Below are 19,149 nucleotides of genomic sequence, written 5' to 3'. Positions count from 1 at the left end.
ATAAGCTGGCACGTGGCAAGTCAACGTCCACTGAAGTCCAAAAGCAGCAAAGGAAGCTGGTAGGAAGTTGTAAAGAACAGTGAAAAATAAGCTGGCACGTGGCAAGTCAACGTCCACTGAAGTCCAAAAGCAGCAAAGGAAGGGGGAAACATCACATCCCAAGATTTTCCATATATATATATATATATATATATCAAGTCGGCATAGGCTTCCAACTTCATTAAGAACCCCTCAAAATCCTCCATTATCTGTGCGCAAACAGCTCCAAATCCAGCTTCTGGTTCTGAGTTCTCTTGCTCCCAATGTTGCAGACTGTGCCGTCCCTTTCCATATTCGCCTGCGTCGACGGCGATGGAGATGGGGAGCAGAGGATTCAGAACAGCGAGAACTTGGAGGCAGGAGAAGATGGGCTCCATAGAACCGTCACCATCGGAGACGGCATCGCTGACGCCGCCGGAGGCAGCGATTTCAGCTTCGTAAGCGGTAAAAAGAATCTAATCTTGATTTGATTTCACAGAACCCGTATATCTGTATGGAACCGTTTATTATATATCTGTTTGCATTGTATGCTGTACTGTTCCAGAATTGATTCTGTGCGCTTGGTGTTCTTCATGTTTGAATTGGATCGGAAAGCCTAATCTTGAATCGATTTTAGGCAGAAATGGGCGGCCACGCATTGGAATTTGAACTTATAACTTATTTTCTCTGCTCGAGTACCACTTGAGGAGAAATCGAAAGTGAAGAAAAGGATTGAGCTTATAAGCACCAGGAAGTTGTTCTTGAGATAGTGGATGGTTCTGGGTCGGCTTCTCGATTTACTTCATGCTCACTAGTCCTGCATCAAGTTGCAGCATCTGCAGGGAAAATTACCTCGTAGACATTCAGAATAATGAAATATAATCGTAGTGAGTGGAAATCGACTACGGAGAGCTACCTCGATCGATTAACAGAGGCGAGGTTAAATGCAAGTTTTAATGAAAGAGCCTATATTAGACATAGATATATGGAGATTATTAAAGGTTAGGTGAGGATTTTTCGTCTGTCCTCACTTTCTGGATTTTTTTTTTAATAGGAAACGGAAACATGGATTTGATCAAGGAGGAGAAAGAAGAAGACGAAGATATAAGGCTTGATTTGGTTCACAATTTGGATTCTAGACAAGAAGTTGAACCAGTCAGCCCTCCTATGTACCTTGCGACAGGTCTCGGGATAGACAGCGTTGATTTTGGTAGCAGTCTCGAGCTGGTTCTGCCGAAATTTGATGGAGATGAAGACATGGAGGAGTATTATAAAAGGATGGTTGATGATTTCCCATGCCACCCATTTTTCTTGAGGAAATATGCCCAAATTTTGCAGGTTTGACTGGTTTATTTATGTAGAACCTTGTACATTTTAATTATCCGATAAAGCTTAAGTTTTGACATAACTGCTGCTGTTCCTTAATGAGGAAAATCTAGAGGCCTTTGGACAGCAGTTATGATCTAGGTAAGGTAGGAATATAGATCACAAGAATTTGAAATAAAGTAAATAAAAAGGGGTAAAATAGGGGATTGAATGTACCTTACATGGTATACTGTCATATTTTATATATTGGACTGGACCAATAAGACCAGGAATTTGAATCCCTGCTATTCTTGTCGGCAAAAAGACCAGAATAGGCGTGCCAGTTCATCACATGAATTGGTATTTGTTTAAGGTAAACTTATGAATATCTTTTAATGATTCTCGTTTTCAATATTTGTTATACTGATAAAACCCTTATGTAACTTACGAAAGAATAGCTTGGCCTGTTTGATGTTTGGTCTGGCTTTGAAAACTACTACTAAAACTCACAAGAACAGTCGATGAATTACGATTGTACGTTTTACTTTTGTATCCCTTTCCTCGTACTATTTGAGTATATGAAAAGTTGTAATGTTAATTGGGAGACGTACATCTCAGGCTCTATATATGATGTGAATGAAACATGTTGATCTGCAGTCCAAGGGAGATCTAGATGTTGCTGAGGATTACTTCTTCCGAGCTACCTTAGCTGATCCAGATAGCACCGAAATATTGCTAGAGTATGCACAGTTTGTATGGGAGGTCCGTCATGACTGCGAGAGAGCTCTCACCTACTTTGAGCGTGCAACTCAGGTTGCTCCTCAAGATAGGTGAGTACTGTTCTGCATCAAACTCACTTCATTTTCTGGTCGAATGCTCGATGTTTCCTTATAGCAATCAGAGTAATTTGATCTTCTTATGTCCTCTTTTCCGATGCAAGTCCAGCTCAATATGCACATGTACGTCTTAGTGTGCACTTGAATGGAAGTGTCACAGTAATTTTAATGAATTACCAGTGGACCTATCTAGTCGATGCTGTTTGATTAAACAGTTGAATCACCCATTCAAATTAAAGTACACATAATGAATTCACAGTCAAAGTATGTATTCGATTAAACAGTCAAATTACCTGCTTACTCATGCACCTTAAAATGGTCTCATCTGCGCCAGTTGCTTTAGTTTTTGTTTGTTGAGCAATACAGTTTTTCTTGATTTAAGGGTCAAATAAGGACTAGAAGCTGTAGTTCATAAGCTCCTTCATATGTAACTTGGTTTTTGGTCTCAGCAATGTTCTGGCTGCATATGCTCGATTCGTTTGGCAAGAAGAAAGTGAGAATGAGGCAGATGGGGGACAGGTTCCTCACAAGGTGCTGCTTAACCTTCAGTTAATCTTAACTTTTGTTCCTTATTTGGTTCCCTTTGTCTTCTTCTTTACTTATATGAATAGATCATGTCACAATTTGTGAACAGAAAATTCGGGATGGCTTAAATATTTCAAATACTGGAGAAGGAAAGGAAAATCAACTCTCAAATCTTGCAGTTGACCCTGAGAATGGCTTCAAAACAGAAGAAGATTACAAGAGGTTGATTGAGGAAAATCCCCAGAACCCATCAGTCCTGAGGAACTATGCTCAGTTCCTTCATCAGGTCAGAGTTCCTCTTCATCCAACATTCTTTCTTGTTAGTTACTGAAGAGATACTTCATGTTGGTTTACTAGTTTCCCAATCAGCATAAAAGGATACACATAGTCAGAATACTTTCGGGATTAGCCGTTGATTGAATGCCTTTACATTTAGTGCCTTTCGTTAATTCAACTCTTGTCGTTATATTGCTTAGTTGTAATTTTTTCATCCGAGGAAACAGTCCAAGGGGGATCACGAAGGAGCCGAGGTAATGTACTCACGTGCTATTGAAGCTGATCCCACAAATGGTGAAGCATTAGTGATGTACGCGAAATTGGTTTGGCAACTTCATCATGATTTTCATAAAGCTTCATGTTTCTTTGAGCGAGCAGTTGAAGCGAGCCCTCAAGATAGGTAAAAGTTTCTCTGCAGAGGTTACTAATGCTGACAGACCTTAAACAGGAGAGATTTCATTTTTTTTCCTCTTTTCTTTTTCTTTTGAATGAAGAAAACAAGGTGAAAATTGCTTGGAGTGCAATTTTGTTCGATTAGTTGATGTCTTGAGACCATAATTGAATTTTCGTCGTGTCTCCAACTGAGAAATATGAAAATCTAAGAACAACTATACAGACCTCAACGGACTTAAAAGTCACTCTGCTGAATTCGTTTTGCTTTTTTGTTGTTTGCAGTCAAATCCTTGGAGCGTATGCAAGTTTTGTTTGGGAGACGGACAAAGATGAGGAAGAAGGGCAAGATCATGTCCATGAGCTCCCTCCTCTCGATGAAGCAATTAGTACTGTGATTACCTAGATACAGAATTCAGTTGTCTGTGCTACATATCAGATGAACAAAAGTGTTCGAGCAATTCGTTGGCTACTTGATCATGCTTGGGCATTTAAGTGAGAAGGATCACCTGCAGCTGCCCAGATGTACACCTAGTGAAGAAACAGGAGTTGGTTTCCCCTCCAATATTAACTCGATAGGAATTGAAAATAATATGTACCAGGTGTTTCACTTTCCGTACAACGAACTTCCTTGTGCCCAACTAGTGATGCCTTCAAATGGGCGCCTCGTGTATAGTACTTTGTTGTTCAGACATTGTAACTAAGGAAAATCAACTGACAAGAAATCGGATTCTGTATGTTTGAACTATAGACAGCATTTCGGAAATTCCCACGAGAAGTAAATTAGACACAGCATACATTCGTCTTTTTAAATTGAATATGCAGACAGTATGCAGTTGATCTATACAGTGAACAGATCAGAAACAAACTCAATGTTCCAGATTTTATGGAAATGCTTACAGCATATTCATCAATCAAAGAAACATGGATTCGGAAGCTCAGTAATTATCTCAATTTGCTCTGATAATGAACAATATCTTTGTAGGTGAACGTACAAGAATTAAGCTGGAGCAAGTCGACGAAAATTCTATTAGCAGGGTACGACGAGTCGACGACCCTTTTTGATTGTGATATCATGTACTCAATTTTTTATTTTTGCCGACCTCATCGACACCTTCCCCAGAATGATCCATACTTCAGAGTTTCGCTCTACGATTGCTTTCCTTGGGCTAGACTCACCCTCATTGCCCGCCCTTCCAGCTCCTACACGACCGAGCAGAGCTTGAGATCATAAGATGGGTAAGGAAATCGGAAAAATAAGACAGAGGGTGAAAGAATTACCACTCCATTTAAAGACTCGAGGGCCGTTTCCATCTCTGACCTTGTCTCATAGCACACAAAACCGTAACCACGGGACCGTCCCGTCTCCCCGTCATACAGAACTCTCGCTCCAACCACATTCCCGTATTCCTGGAAAGCTTTTGTCAGACTTTCTGACGTGACAGACCAGGAAAGGTTCCCAACGAAGAGCTTGTGGTCGGTCTCCGGGTAAAGAGGCTCTTTCGGCTTAGGTTTGTCCGAGAAATTCACCCTCAATGTTCTCCCAAGGTACTCCTGAGAAATCGAGAAATAACCTTCTTAATATACACTTTAACCTGTACAGGAAATTGAAAGTAAGAGACGGATCCTTACACTCCCGTCAAGATTCTCAATAACGGCATAACAATCTTCGACACTGCTCATTGTCACGAATGCAAAGCCTCTGCTTCTGCCAGTCTCCCGATGGTAAAGGACCTACAAACATATGCCAAAGCAAGGTCAAGAAAATTTGTTTCACTGAACTATATGAAGCACTTTTACATGCTCATGCTGCTCCCCCAATGAATGCATAAACAAGAAAGATGCTTGCTCGAGGGCCGAGTCAAGCAAACTGAGAACAACCTAAAATAGCAGTATAAATCCGAAAAATGCTCGCGAAGGAACTTCGAGATATGAAGGACTCGAGGCTTCTAAGGAATAATTATTGAACAAAATATGACTAATTAGAAAGCCTACAGTAGAGTGCCATACAATCAGTTAATGATCAGAGTGCAGCAGATTGATCGAAGGAGAAAAAGAAAATCAGAATCTGAATGAATCGAAGGGGTGAAAAAGATAGACCTCGACAAGCTCGGGACTCGCGTACGGTTGAATGATACCAGCCAATTGAGCACTGTCCACATTGTAGGGCAGATTCCCAAAGTAAAGCTTAGTGCTCACAGTGTTCTCAGGCTCAGCCGACCCAGCCTCATCCGCGACCTCTGCCTCTGCCTCAGCTGTGGTGGTAGCCGCTTCTTCCTCTGCCACCGCAGCCGATACCCTCAGGATCCGCCACTTCCGGGAGACAAACCGAATGGAGATCGGTTCACTCAAGTGGCCGTTTGACAGCGATGCTGCTATGGGGGTGACTTGGAGTGGCAAGATTCTTTGGTGGGCAAACGACGGGCAGTTCCTGGACCTTGTGATGCATTCTCTAAGGGGGCCGTGGATCGAGGTGAAGGACGAGCTTATGGCGGCGGTGGCAGTGGCGGCGGCGGCGGCCATAGTGGTGGTGGAGGTGGCCGTGGTCGTGGTGGAGGGGGAACCTGTGGTGGTGGTTTTTTCAGTTGGAGGAACAGAAGTGGGTAAGGCTAAAGCTTTGGGGAGTGCTGACGTGGGCAGATTTCTGACCAGTAGGAAGAGGAGATGTCCAAATTGGGAGAAATTATTAGATGAACTTAATCCACCACGTCATATATGAATCAAGCACTAAATGGACGACACGTGTAAAGATGGGCCCATAAAATATTTTAAGTAGCTCCCAACCTTTTAATTCCGTTAGAATAGAATTAGTGATCAACCCCGACCCATTATCCCTCCTATTTCTCCCTGCTTTCCTCACGCGCCTCCACCTCCATCTCTTTACCATTGTCGGTGCTTGTGTAACATCCCAAAATATTTTTACCTGCTTGTATATGTATATTTTATATAAACGTAAGTTGATTAATTTTATCACCAATTTCAATTGGATGACTTTATAATTTCCATTGATTTCATGGAGATGAGATCCAAAAGCTTTTTACATGTGCCAAACAACGTTGAAGCTTAGTCATTTTGCCATAAACTCAGCAATTTCACCACAGCTCAAGCTTTTCCATTTCACTCCACCGCCGGACTCTTTCTTTAAATTAGTTTGTGTTCATTCTTTCGCCCGTTTCATTCATTTCGTCCATGGCACAGAACGTGAGGGAGAGCTTGAGTGAGCTGCCATAAAAATTTTGAGAGGAAAGATATGAGAAAAATAGAGAACGATCGGTTTTCGATATTTTGATATTCGGAAATTGGTCAATGTGAGTAATTTATTCTTAATTTGATATTTTTTTATCGTGATTATAATTGATTGTTTAGAACTGCATTGTCATTATCATGTCAGTGTCACGAATCATGCATGTATTTTTATATTATCGATCACGATATTTGAAAATAAGATAGTAGGGTTTGAGTTGTGCAACTGAGATTGATGGGAGTTAGTGAGTCATGTGACGCTCTGAACCAGTCGTAAATTGAGCAGTAGGAAATGATTGCCTGGAATAGAGAGGCTGCCATTGTGGAGTCACTACTGTGATCGGGAGTTGGAAAAGGACACATGAACCATCTAAGTTTTGGAGATCTCGATGATATTTTTATGATATTATTGAACCCGTATTATGATCCGATTAATTTAGATTGTGATTATTCACTGAGCTTCAAGCTCACCCTCTCAGCTGTTTTACAGGTCAAAATAACGATGGAACTGTGGCATTTTATTCTGTTCCATCAAGATTGTAATTTTTGAAATACTACGTATATTTAAGGAAATTCATGTATATTCATCTTATAAAAATTTCAGATCTTATAGCTTGGGCTGTTGACGACTCTCCCCCTGCCGCTGCTTGGGTTTTCGACTACGTTGGTTGTCGGAAGCAACAACTCTTCGTTATCAATGTCGTCGTCGTCGTCATCGAAACCTCGACTCTTTCAATTCTGCAATCTCCCCCTCCTCCTCTTTTTCCTCTCTCGTTGGATCTTTGAGATCCAAAAGATTCGAACTCGTTGCAGCAGCTAGGAGCCTAGGAGCTCGTCACTGAATCCAAGACCTTAATTGCCAAGTTCAGGGGAAGGGAAGGAGGCTCGGGTCTAAGGCCAAAAGTGTAGAAGCATTGGCGGAGGGGAAAGAAAAAAGGAGGAAAGACAGAGAGATCGCATTACAGGGGTTACACTGGAAGGCCGAAGTCGCCGACGGGGACGGAAGGTGGGAGATGGGACTGTTTGAATAGAACGGATGAAGGGGAGAGAGTGTATAGACTCAAGACTGTGTGTAGTGAGGAGCTTGTACGGCTGCGCCCTGAGGGAATGAGGAAGAAAGAGGGGAGAGAGGGAGAGTGAGTTGAAGCCAATTTGTAAAGGATGAAAAATTAGAAGTTTTTTGAAATACTTGGTGATATCGATTAACACGTGTTACTCATTTCGTAGACTAATTCATAGATGACATGGTGGAATAAGTTGATCTAATAATTTCTCCCAAATTGGGATGAGAGATAAGGTAAGATAGTCTCACTACTCTCCTCACTCTTTTTTTTTTTCGTTCGTCTTTTTTTTTTTTTGGTTAGGCTTCTTCTGTTTTTTTTCCCCCTTATAAGGATAGTGTTCAGAATTTTAGGCCCACATCATGGTACTTTTTTTAATGTCTTGTGCGTAAATTTTTCATGGGAAAAATACCCTAACCCCCCTAACTACAGGGCGGGGAAGAATCGCTCCCCGAACTAAATTGTGAGAACATTTGCCCCTTAAATTATATGGTCGAAGGTAAATACCCCTTCCTATCTATATTCTATCAAATGTAGATAAAAATGTACAAAATTTAACAAATAAGTTTGAAATTTAAGATTATGATGAAAGAAACTGAGGTGGAGCATTTTAAATTTTGAAAGTTTCCTTTTCTAATAATTTTATATTTTCAGTTAAGTTTGACAGGAAATTAGACGAGAGGGCCAGATGTGCCCTTGACATAATTTAGGTGGCAAATGTTCCTAAAGACTAATTCGGGGGGCAAATCTTCCTCTGCCCAATAGTTTACGGGGTTTAGTGTTACTTATCCAAAGTTTCTTACTTACAACAAAATAGATAGATAGATAGATAGATAGATAGATAGATAAATACGTTAGGAAAAACTTCTTCCTTTAAATAGAACTGTTTTTTTTTTTTTTAAGAATTTCAAATCACCATGATACTTATTTTCTTCTCTTTTTTTGATAAGCTTATTTTCTTCTCTTTTGTTTTGGTCTCGAGGTTGCCTCCCTCCACCACCCACCCTGGCCTTGGTTGGGTGGCGGCAAGTTGTCGAAGGGATGCTTGAAAGGAGAGTAGACAGAGAATGGGAAATATATTAACTAAGGAGATTTTGGAAATCAGAAAAGTTTTTAGGGATTATTTTTTCTTGGCTAGTACCCTTGAAAAGAGCAGGTGAGCCATCCTTAATAAATAAACTGGTAAGTTGGATTTGACCTTATTGAACTTTGTAACTGATTACATGATTAAACCTGCCTAAACTTCTTATATAGTGATCATCCTTTAAAGAGATAAATTAATTTTTTGAAACTTAGAGGGAGCTGTCTAGATAAAAATCTCTCTTCTCAATTTTTTGTACGAATCATCGTAAACGAGAGATTTAGATCAAGGTTACAGTTGGCTGAACTACAATGTATTGAACTACTTCGCTGGTCTAGTTTCCTCTTCGCTCTTTGGTCTATTGTGCACACATAATTTGTTGAAGACTAATAAAAACAGTTGCAAATACCTATGAGGGTGAGAAAGTAGGTACGAACTCGACATTGTAAGTTGAAAAAGAAAATTGCAGTTATATTAATGCAGGTATTTTGGTCAGCCCACTAAACATCAACCATCAAGACGAGTCTGATAAGGTCGCGTCATATATTAAGTTCGAGTAGACTTGCTGCACGTTAAATAAGTGATGGTGTCCTCTGTGGCCAACCGCATGGGAATTGTCACAACCTCTAATTTGTAGTTATCGAAGTGAAAGAAGTGGTGTTTAACAGCTAATAAAGGCCAGTCCACTATAAGAATCACACTTCTAACTTCTTAATTATCAGGCGGTGGCGTGTAACCGAAAAAAATAATTGTTGTTTATATCAAAGGTAAAATCCTACATTTAGCCTATAAAAATAAAAAAAATGCATTTAGATTTTTTTTTTTTAAAACTACATTTATTTAGAAGCAATGGAGTAGTTTCGAAATTCGTCGAGGTTCTTTTTTTTTATTGAATATTCAATATTTAATTTTCAAGTTTCTTGGTGCCATTTGAGAAAAATGCCATTTTACGGCCAAATGTGGTTTGGAGTTTGGACTGATTTGAGAAAAAAATATAATGATTTTAAAATCAAGATTCAAACATTTGATTCTATTTGAGAAAATCTGCAAATGTGGGTGATTATGTGGTCAGTTTACTCGTATTTTCAGTCCATAGGCATGGGCTTCCTGTCCCGGATAAGTCATTAACAGGGATCAGAACTACCTTAGCGCCGTTACCAAACACTCCGCATCCCGGCCATTCCTCTATGGTGCAAAATTAGGGTTTAAGGAACTCCAGGAATTCAATATTTGCGGGGTTTTAGGACTCTCCTTGGATCCATCAATTGAATCTCGCAACCATGTGGCGCGGAGCTAGATGGAGCTCGAAATCGATCGCCCGGCGCCTCTGCACCGCGACACGGCGCCGTGTCGAGGATGAGGGTGACTGGGTCTACTCGTCGGAGTGGTGGGGGACGGATTTCGACGGCCACACCGTCCTCCGTTCGACCTCCGATAAGGGAAATGGAGTCGTTTCCGTCGTCTCGTATCCTTCTTCTCGACCCGTTAGTCTCTCTCTCCCACTCTCTCTTGAGCTGCTTTCATGATCGTTATGAGCTGAATCGACATTTTGAGGCCTATCACTTAATAAGAAACAGTAGAGTGGCTTCAAGCTTCAATATTTATGTGCTATGAGTCTTCTGGATATGCGTCGAGGCTTATTTAAGAATTTTGAGGTCATGATCTTCACGGCAGTTCCTTGTACAAAATTAACATACAGTGTACTCTCGTTAAGTTTGGCTCAATTCAGAATATAGTTTTTTGGCTCTCAGTCAAATTCAAAAACTTTTCGAGAAGTTCGTAGCTTCAGGTTCTGGCTTCTTTCTTTTTGTGTAGGTTTCTACCTTAGGTTTATCATGTACCTGAGAATTGTTAAGAAGGATGTTAATTTATAATATTAACCGTTAACCCTCATAGATGCTTGCATAAATTCATCATTTTCCGCAATTGCTGGGCCCTTACCCCGCATAAAAATTTCTGATTGTTATTGGATGGTGAGCTGTTCCTTTGCTTTTTGTTTCACTTTGTCTCATGGTTATTCTTTCTTGTTTGCTCTAACACTGAGAGTTTTTGAGATTTTTGAAGTGGGTTTAGATTGCATCTGCTAACAAAGATGGTGTAGTGATTGTTGCAGAATCGAGTTAACTGGTCTGGAATGGAAAATTGGCTTCAGCAAAGATATGCAGAGTTACAACCTGGAAATAGCAATGAGGAACGTTTTAGGGTACTAGGATACCAGTGGCGTGTGCTCCGATTTAATGATAATACTCGTCAAAGCACTGTTAAGATAATGGCCGCCTATCGAGAGTCAGATCCTCGTTCTGTGTGCTTTATGCAGCAAGCCCATTGTTTGGCTGTCCCATGTAAATTTCTGTTACTTTTGCCTCTCAACTAACCGAATCTACTGGTATCTGCTGTCTCCTATTTGTTTGATTCTGTTTATCAATTTGAACAAAATAAGGGCATCGGGTTCCTGAAAAAGTCTCTGGGGTGGCTGAGGAGTGGAGGTGTTCAAGGAATATAGAAATAGGATTAAAGGCATTTTCTTACCTAATTATATACGGTAGGGAATGGTTCCCTGAACTTTTTTTTATCCCTAATTAGTCGGGAAACTTGATATTAACCAACACAAAATTGAAATGATCCAAGGTACTGTCTAGCCTGGTAAAGTAAGATGGATAAGTTGAAAATGGGCTGCTCCTAGGAGATTTGTTCTTTTTCTTTTGTTTACTCAGTGATATCTCCTTAAAGTTGCTTGGGTAGAACCTTACTGTACAAGATACTAGACCTTTTCAAATGTATGATATCAAGATGTTATAAAAGAGTCAGCTTTACTGTCAAAGGGATGGGGTGGCTGTTGGTGAAATGGATGTCATTACAAGTGTCAATGGGCTATAAATAAAGCAGAGCAGATGTAAAATTGGATTATTCAAAGGATAACTGAATTAATTTTATTTCTTTTGTCTGTAATCTGTGGGAGCAGTTACTCTGGATATAGAATTTGAGTTATGCATTTCACTATTGAAGGCTTGTGTCCGGCTTGCCCAGGGGGGTCTGCAAATCTAAATGAACATTTTTTGAGTTCTAATTATTAAATTCAGTGTGCGAGGATGAGGTATATGTTCTCTTTGTTTCCAGCTACCATTTACCTAGTCTTCCTTAGTTAATCGTATTAATATTTTGAGAAAATAAGCTGAAAAATAGAGAAGGATCCTACAATTCTGTTGACATAATTTTTTTTATCTTATTAGGATCTTCAATCTAAGAGTGATTATGACCATAAAAGGCGGCTAAATGAAAGATTGTACATAAAAATCAACCTTGCTTATGGCAGTAATCTCTTGTATTTCCTATCTTTGACACCTGAGTTTTCTTTTGGATTTGGGACATAGATCTACACCTATCAGTTTGTTTAGTATGACAAATTGTCAGCAGTGCCATCTAATTCGTTGTTTCCACTCCATTCAATATCTTTTATATGCATCATCAACCGTTCTTATTAAATCTTTGTTTTATGCAGACCTCAAAAGCATGGTATCGGTCGGGCTGGCAACAATAGCAGCTTCTGATTATGATCTCACCGGTGCTGTGCTTGGGAAGAAATCCATGAATATCTTATGCATTGGGCATGGTGGAGGTAGCTTGCCATTGTTCTTGGCCAATAAAATTCAAGGTTCTCATCCACCTTCAGTTTTCCCACCACCACCCCAAAACCACCCCCCCCCCCCCCCCCCCCGAAAAAAAAAAACCAACGCCCACCTTCCTTTTTACCTACCAATGGTGTAATCTTTATTGGCCTTTTTCTTCAGGGGCCAAGGTTCACATTGTTGAAATCGACAGCATAGTCATCTCAGCCTCTATTCAAGCAATGGGGTTTCCCGCTTTCTCCCTCATGAGTCCTTCAGGAGGTCGTGCTATTTCAAAACCTGATGACCTCGATCAAGTCCTATGGAAAGGTCTCCATGAGAGGCTCTTCCTCTTCGAATCTGATGCTGAGAATTTCATCCTCAACAACTCCACAGAAGAATTGTATGATATGGTGTTCATCGATGCCTATGATGGGGATGACATCTTCCCCCACAAGCTGTGGAACCCTCAATCCCCTTTCCTCCAATTGCTTAGCAATCGGATCCACCCAAGGCACGGGACAGTAGTGGTGAATCTCCATTCAGACTCAGACATTCGGGATCATGATGGGTCGATCCCATCAGTCCTTCAGCAGCTTCTCCCTATGGGCAAGTATTTATCTAGCGTTTGCAGGGCATACAAGGATGTCTTGGCTCTGTCCTGTGGTTCAGCATTTTTAGTTTCGGTTCCTTGGGTCTGCAATTCATCCCTCGTGGTGAGTAGAGGTCTTACTGATCGTAGGGGCTTGCTGGGTAAAAGGGATAGTGCTGTGGAACATCTTGTATCCAAGTCTTTTGAGGTTGAACATCTCTTGGACTTGCCATTTTCGTGCTTGGAGTATATAAAGAGGAATTTCATGTTTGTCGATTAAATCTCAATGAGTTTTATATTTCTGCGTTTCTAAAAATTCTCCGAAAGTTGAAGGTTGCCTTCATTTCAGATCATTGAATTCCAAAACAATGTTCTATTCTGCATCTTATATTCCATTATTCATCGTATTGCGTTGAAGCTCTTATCGCTGTGGATATCATCCAATTTAGGACAAGTAAGGTCCAAACTTTCGACCTGGGCAAAAATTACAAATCGATTGTACCTCTTGATGTCATCGAGTGCGTCATATACTGTAAATGGTGAGATAAATTACGCCCAAGTATACTGGATGTTCATCCTGAACAGTTTTACAGCCGCACAGACCTGACATATACATGTAAAGAAGGCAGTATTCCATAACATTCTTATCTACTCTCTCTATCTCAAGTGGCCCCATTTAAACTATTGTCAATATCTATACGACCCCCTTATTCTGTATTTATCTACTACAACGCGATCCCGGCTACCCTCTGAGTCAGTACCGCATCTTGATACCACCTAATTGTGGCACCTTCACTCCTGCCTGATCACTATGGTTGAGTACGTATGTAGTATTCAGCTGGAGACATACTTAGCCTCGCAAAATTGTACGGTTTCTTCTCGTTCGGAAGTGTTGGATGGAAAGATGGTTAGATCCATGACTGGATGGAGTAGCTGCATTTGAAGGAATTCACCCCACTTATGTGAGCAAAGATGTCTGAAGAGTCCATTGTGTCGTCATCTTCCTTCACCCCTACCTGTTAATGTAGAACAAAACCAAAGCAACAAATGAGTGATTGGATTGATGTAATGGTGAGAGGAGGTTTGTTCTTAATATATCACGTATTTCTGCAGACGAGTATTGTTTTTTAGAATCGAAAATTCTATAATGCCTCCTGTAACCGTCAGATCAACTTTTTGTGATGTGAGTCCTACAAAAGAAAAGATAATCTAAGCTACAAATGGGCCCCTCTAAGGCACCGAACAAGCAAATGAAAGCCAAGTTGTGCTTACTTCATCATCATCATCCTCTTCATGACTGCTAGAGTTGGGTCTTTGGGTGTCCCCGAAGTCGTCGTTCTTCGCAAATCTGCCCCTCACCCTTGGTCTACTATCAGCAAGTGTCTTGCGGCATGCATACTGTCCACATATAAGCAAACAATAGAACTGTTTTAACTTGTTTATACAAATACGGCAAGCGCACGGGAGCTTAACTATCATTACAAGAAAGTTTGGCTGAGGAGACGCTTCATAAGAGATGCACCAAAGTGCATCCGAATATAACAACAGATGAATCTATCTTCATTCTTCAGCGACGCATGATTAATGGCGGCTCTGAAGGACAACGCAAAAGCGACGCAACGGAGTGGTGTCGCTGAAGTTGCCCTCTCTAAATTCTTAGATCATTATATCGAGGCACATTGTGATAATTACCTTGATTTTCTTGCTGAAATTCCTCTCGTTCCTCTTCTTCAAGTAACGGTGAATCTTCTCCTTCCTCTCTTCAACTGAGAGCTTGCCAACTTTGAAGGTCGGGTCCTCGAAGGCTGACATCTCAGGAGGCAGAGGCGTGGTCGGAGTACTTGCATTCCCATTGAGAAGCTTTTGGCTCTCGATGCTAAGTGCCTTCCAAATATAACAAACAAATAATGCAAATTTAGCAAACTAATTTCATTATGCATATCTATCTAAGTAAAAGAAGAATATGCAGTTTCTGTATATGTTACCTGAATATCTCCGGGATTAAATATCTGCGGCTTCGAATCTGGATAGTAAAAGCCACCTCCATCTCCCCGGTAATCCAGCTTCTGAGGCTGCAGAATATTCCCAGGGAAAATCCCAGAAGTATCGGCACAGAATGCAACGTTCATGTTCCCTCCAGGTCCGGGCATGAAGGTCGGATTGGTTGGGGGAAGAAAAGTACTGCAAGGAGCCGAAGATATGCATTCCTCGACGATTGATGGCAATGGGGGGACCATCAGAGGCCCCATCAGATCTGAATTAGGATAAGGAGGGAGACCATTTGCAACAACACTGGTTAATGGCATCTGCGATTGTGGTGAAGAAAAGTCATCGAATTGGTCCTGTTGAGTGTTTGTGAATTGAGCAGGGGAGACGTAGAATGGAGAAGAGGTTGAGAAATCAATCGAGGCAGATATATCATCAATCTCTTCTTGTGCATCGAATATCGCAGGGAGGTTCCCGTTGTTAGTACTATTGTTGATGTTGTTGCTGCAGCTGCTATCATTACTGCTTTTGGGGATGTCTTCGTCTTTCTGTAACAAATTAGGATCGGTCATCCGGTTGGAGCTTTTGTCGTATAAGCAGTTGCTATGTGGAAACGAGCTAACATCGGAATTCTGTATGTTTTCTGGGAATAACTCAGAGTTATAATACTCAAGCAGTTGAACACTAAGAGGGGACGAAATTTCTTCCTGCAATAAGTAGAGTCCACCGTAAGGAAACTTAGCTAAATTTTCTTTTGGACGAAAGAAAAGGAAAATTGATCATGATTGTATGCACATATTCTCGGTTCTCTATTGCCACAATTAATCGGTCACGGGACAACTTATAGATCATCAAAAGTTTTCATAAAAACATACCTCAGAAGAAAACTAATCTATGATTTTCTAATCATCAAGATTAGGTTCCTCAAGTACCTTAACAAAAGAACGACCATATCATAGTTACATGTCGTCTAACCTATAGAATATGAACATGTACACCTGCTATGATTTTGTACAATACGGAGATAGAACTATCGAGTTTAGACTCAAGTGTGAATCCAGTCGAGGATATTGGAGGACTTTCTAGGGGCGTGCGCTATACTATGACTGTGTTCTTTCGAAGTCCTCTCAAATGCTCAAATAATGAGGGGAGGAATCCAATTTGTATTAACGCTAAAAGAGGCTGAGGAAGGTCACACTTATTTTTAAAGGCCAGCTAATCTTCCTAGGGGAATGAACTTTTAGGTTGAAAACGACAGTCCCCTTAGATAAAAAGTTCATATGTCTTTTTCGATCATGATATAGAAGTTGTGCGGCTCCTCATTTTATTTGGCAGGCCCTGTCAAGCTACATGTCGCCTAGAATATGTGTGTAAGCTCATCATGAAGAATATAACCACCTTTAAGAAGCGTAGGAAAGCCGATAAAATGCTTTTGAAAGTCCTATAGTTCGTCGTCGAGAATATGAGACATTGACACTACATCATTGCAGAACATCCACATATGATAAAGATGAACCTTGGAATACAAGATGAAAGATAAGTTACACAACTGAAAAGAAATTACCATTAATTATGGTAAGAGAGGTTGCGTGCATAATTTGTTCAAGGATTTCAAACAAAACTCAATAGAGAACAGAATATCTAATATAAAGTGTCATAGATAAAACAAACAAGAAAAGGAGGATGAGGAACGAAAATTCTCGATGCATTTGCATGAAGGCAGAAAAAAAGAAAAAAGAAAAGGGACTCGTAATTAAACTCCAAACAAAAGTGAGCGACATCGTTCTTATTGGTCCGAAAAAGTTTGACCGACATTCAAACAAGTACCAAAAGATGGTATAAGGAAAAGACATGCAGGCCAAGAGCGTTAGCTAGATAACCGAAAAAAAGAAGAAGCGGTAGGGTTCCGATAATGTTTTACGTACAATTGCGAGCTCCTCTTCCCGACGAGTCGTGACATCCTCCACCATCTTTTATCTCTTTTGGCCTCAAAAGCTCCTATAAGCTTTAGTCCTTCGTAGCAAAACAAAAGATATCACTCAGAGGTCCCTTTTTTTCTTCACCTCTTTGGCTCCAGCTAGTGAAAGAGATAAAATCTTCAATGGAGTTATGCAAAAAGCTTCAACATATCATCAAATTCTTGCAAAAAAGTAAAAGAAGGCTGTAGATCGAGGAAGAGAGAACAATGAGATGGTTTGCTTTTGGTTGAGAGATGGAGCTATGAAGGAGGAGGATACGAGGTGTCGAAGCTAGCTCTTTCGTGCTATATATAGAAAAACATCTGTGTGTACGAGTTGTCAACCCGGCACTTATGTTTCGTCAACCCGAAAGTCAAGGCTCACCACGCACCTCTTATATTAATTAATTTCTACTGAATTTTTTTAAAAAAAAATTGTAACAGAAAAAGATTGAAAAAATAAATAAATAACTTCATCGTAACTTCTTCATCCCCTTATTTTGCATGGGACTGACGTGGCACTCCGTGCTGACTCAGCTAAAAATTAGTTTGACCGGGTCTTAGTTTACCAATTTCTCCTAATAATCCCACTTTCCAATTCCATGTACTTTATGGCAATATATATTCCAAGTACCTTATGCATGCACGCTATCATTAGATAATGAAATTACTGGGGACCTGTTATACTTTTAAATAATATGTCGTTCATACCAACAAAATTTAAAAATAAAATCAGCAAAGAAACTTTTACCATTTTCGGTTTATGATAAAAAAAAATAAATTTGGCAAAAAAAAATTGTGAAGTATTGACAATTTAAAATATAGTTGCAAATTGTATTATTTATAGCCAAAAGTAATTCGAAGTTGACGATCATAACATATATGGATAGAACTTATAAAGGGGTCTCAATTAATTCTTTTTGCCTCTATAATGTATATATACATAAATATATATTTGATATACATTATTAGTTCTAGAAAATAAAAAATTAATTTTGCAAATAAAAATTAAAAATAATTAAATAAAAAAAAGAAGCAATAAATAGGCCGGGGTGGCTAGGGCCAACCCCGGCCACCGCCGCTTCTACCGAGATTACTGATAGTCCCTCAAGTCCTTATTAATCTAACCGAAGGAGAAGAAATACGAGGGCAATGAGGGCCAACCATCGGCACCCCATTGCCCCTAGTGGGGGTCGTCAGCACCCTTTAAGGGCCTCGACAACCTTACCAAGAGTAGTGATTGGTGGCGGTGGGTCCAGCTTCCTGTTCCCTCTCAGCTTGATATTCAATTTTTCTCTTAAATTCTTGGAATTAAGTTTATTATTTGAATTTTTTAAAAAATAAAAAAGCAAATAGAATTAATTGGACGAAAAATATTCAAAAATATATGCCTAAATTTTTAATGAATATTTTTAATATTTATGATTTTTAATTAATTTTCCCATATCTTATTTGATAATATAATTAACTAGGCCAAACTTCTCTGCCTTATTGCAAGCCAAAACGGGTCATTCGATTAATAATTAATTGAAAATTTAACTTAATTTTATGATATTTGATCTAATCCTAGAATATTAATTATTTATAAATTTTAAACGTTCAAAGAAAAGATCAAATTCTAAAGCATGATTGATTTGTCAATAATATATATATTGGAGATGTCTCGCATTAAGCCCATAAAACCTGAAGAATCGAAGATCCGATAAGTGGCGACTAGATTGGTCAAAAAGAGAAAGGGGCAATATATTTCTTATTTTCTAGGGATTTCGTTATATCTTTTCATATTTGAAGAGTGAAGTATTCCTAGGAATATTAGGGATATTCTTAGGATGTTTTTAGATTATTTAAAAGGAAAAATATATATTTCTCAAAGGGAAGAATATTCTAGAGTGATTTAGGATATATTTGAGAAATGAGAGATCTTGTATTTATATATAAAGAGTCAGTCTTGTACTCAAGGGTAAAACATATGAGGAACGTTGAGTGTTGAGTAAGATATTTCGGGAATTCTCTTGGGAATATTTTCTTTATAACTCTAGGATTTAAAAGTGAGAAAGGTGAGAGAACTAAGAGGTCGGAAAGACTCTTCTCGGTGAGGTTAGGTTTGGTAAGGGGGCTTGGGAAACATGAGCGATATCTCGGTAGTAATTTCCGATTTTTGGATCTACTGGATACTTTTGCTCTGTCCGTAAATGCTTCCCTCCATTTAAGGGCTTTATTATGTATATTTGGTGTCATTATTTTTCGATTTATCATTATTATAATCTCGTTTGG

At 39.6% G+C, this 19,149-nt stretch overlaps 4 protein-coding genes across 6 annotated transcripts; 2 read left to right on the top strand and 2 right to left on the bottom strand.

Moving 5' to 3' along the window:
- The first annotated feature begins 201 nt into the window (after positions 1-201).
- On the top strand, positions 202-4,147 carry LOC116193281. Of its 2 annotated transcripts, none has more exons than XM_031522102.1 (7): positions 202-483; positions 1,073-1,356; positions 1,981-2,153; positions 2,609-2,690; positions 2,794-2,970; positions 3,188-3,214; positions 3,636-4,147. In XM_031522102.1, exons 1-7 carry the CDS (start codon positions 303-305, stop codon positions 3,684-3,686), a joined length of 975 nt encoding a protein of 324 aa, XP_031377962.1. In that variant the 5' UTR covers positions 202-302; the 3' UTR covers positions 3,687-4,147. The 2 variants fall into 2 exon arrangements, with proteins under 2 accessions (XP_031377962.1, XP_031377961.1); XM_031522101.1 differs by having other exon boundaries at positions 203-483; positions 3,188-3,360.
- Positions 4,148-4,205: 58 nt separating this feature from the next.
- Positions 4,206-5,968, bottom strand: LOC116193284 (31 kDa ribonucleoprotein, chloroplastic-like). Its single transcript, XM_031522105.1, has 4 exons — positions 5,451-5,968; positions 4,983-5,084; positions 4,632-4,904; positions 4,206-4,553 (listed from the first exon to the last, which is right to left on the bottom strand). Exons 1-4 carry the CDS (start codon positions 5,871-5,873, stop codon positions 4,500-4,502), a joined length of 852 nt encoding a protein of 283 aa, XP_031377965.1. The 5' UTR covers positions 5,874-5,968; the 3' UTR covers positions 4,206-4,499.
- Positions 5,969-9,810: 3,842 nt separating this feature from the next.
- Positions 9,811-13,230, top strand: LOC116193280. Of its 2 annotated transcripts, none has more exons than XM_031522099.1 (4): positions 9,811-10,219; positions 10,849-11,077; positions 12,235-12,387; positions 12,524-13,230. In XM_031522099.1, the coding sequence occupies exons 1-4, from the start codon at positions 10,016-10,018 to the stop codon at positions 13,210-13,212; spliced, it is 1,275 nt and encodes a 424-aa protein (XP_031377959.1). In that variant the 5' UTR covers positions 9,811-10,015; the 3' UTR covers positions 13,213-13,230. The 2 variants fall into 2 exon arrangements, with proteins under 2 accessions (XP_031377959.1, XP_031377960.1); XM_031522100.1 differs by having other exon boundaries at positions 10,082-10,219; positions 10,837-11,077.
- A 230-nt stretch (positions 13,231-13,460) lies between these two features.
- Positions 13,461-17,143, bottom strand: LOC116193282. The gene is made up of 5 exons (XM_031522103.1): positions 16,844-17,143; positions 14,918-15,625; positions 14,625-14,816; positions 14,205-14,330; positions 13,461-13,948 (listed from the first exon to the last, which is right to left on the bottom strand). Exons 1-5 carry the CDS (start codon positions 16,886-16,888, stop codon positions 13,841-13,843), a joined length of 1,179 nt encoding a protein of 392 aa, XP_031377963.1. The 5' UTR covers positions 16,889-17,143; the 3' UTR covers positions 13,461-13,840.
- Between the last annotated feature and the right edge of the window lie 2,006 nt (positions 17,144-19,149).

This window comes from Punica granatum, chromosome 1, assembly GCF_007655135.1.
Source record: "Punica granatum isolate Tunisia-2019 chromosome 1, ASM765513v2, whole genome shotgun sequence".
NCBI classification, from domain to species: Eukaryota; Viridiplantae; Streptophyta; class Magnoliopsida; order Myrtales; family Lythraceae; genus Punica; species Punica granatum.
Note: the sequence above shows the minus strand (reverse complement) of the source record. Positions and strands in the feature narration are given on the sequence as shown.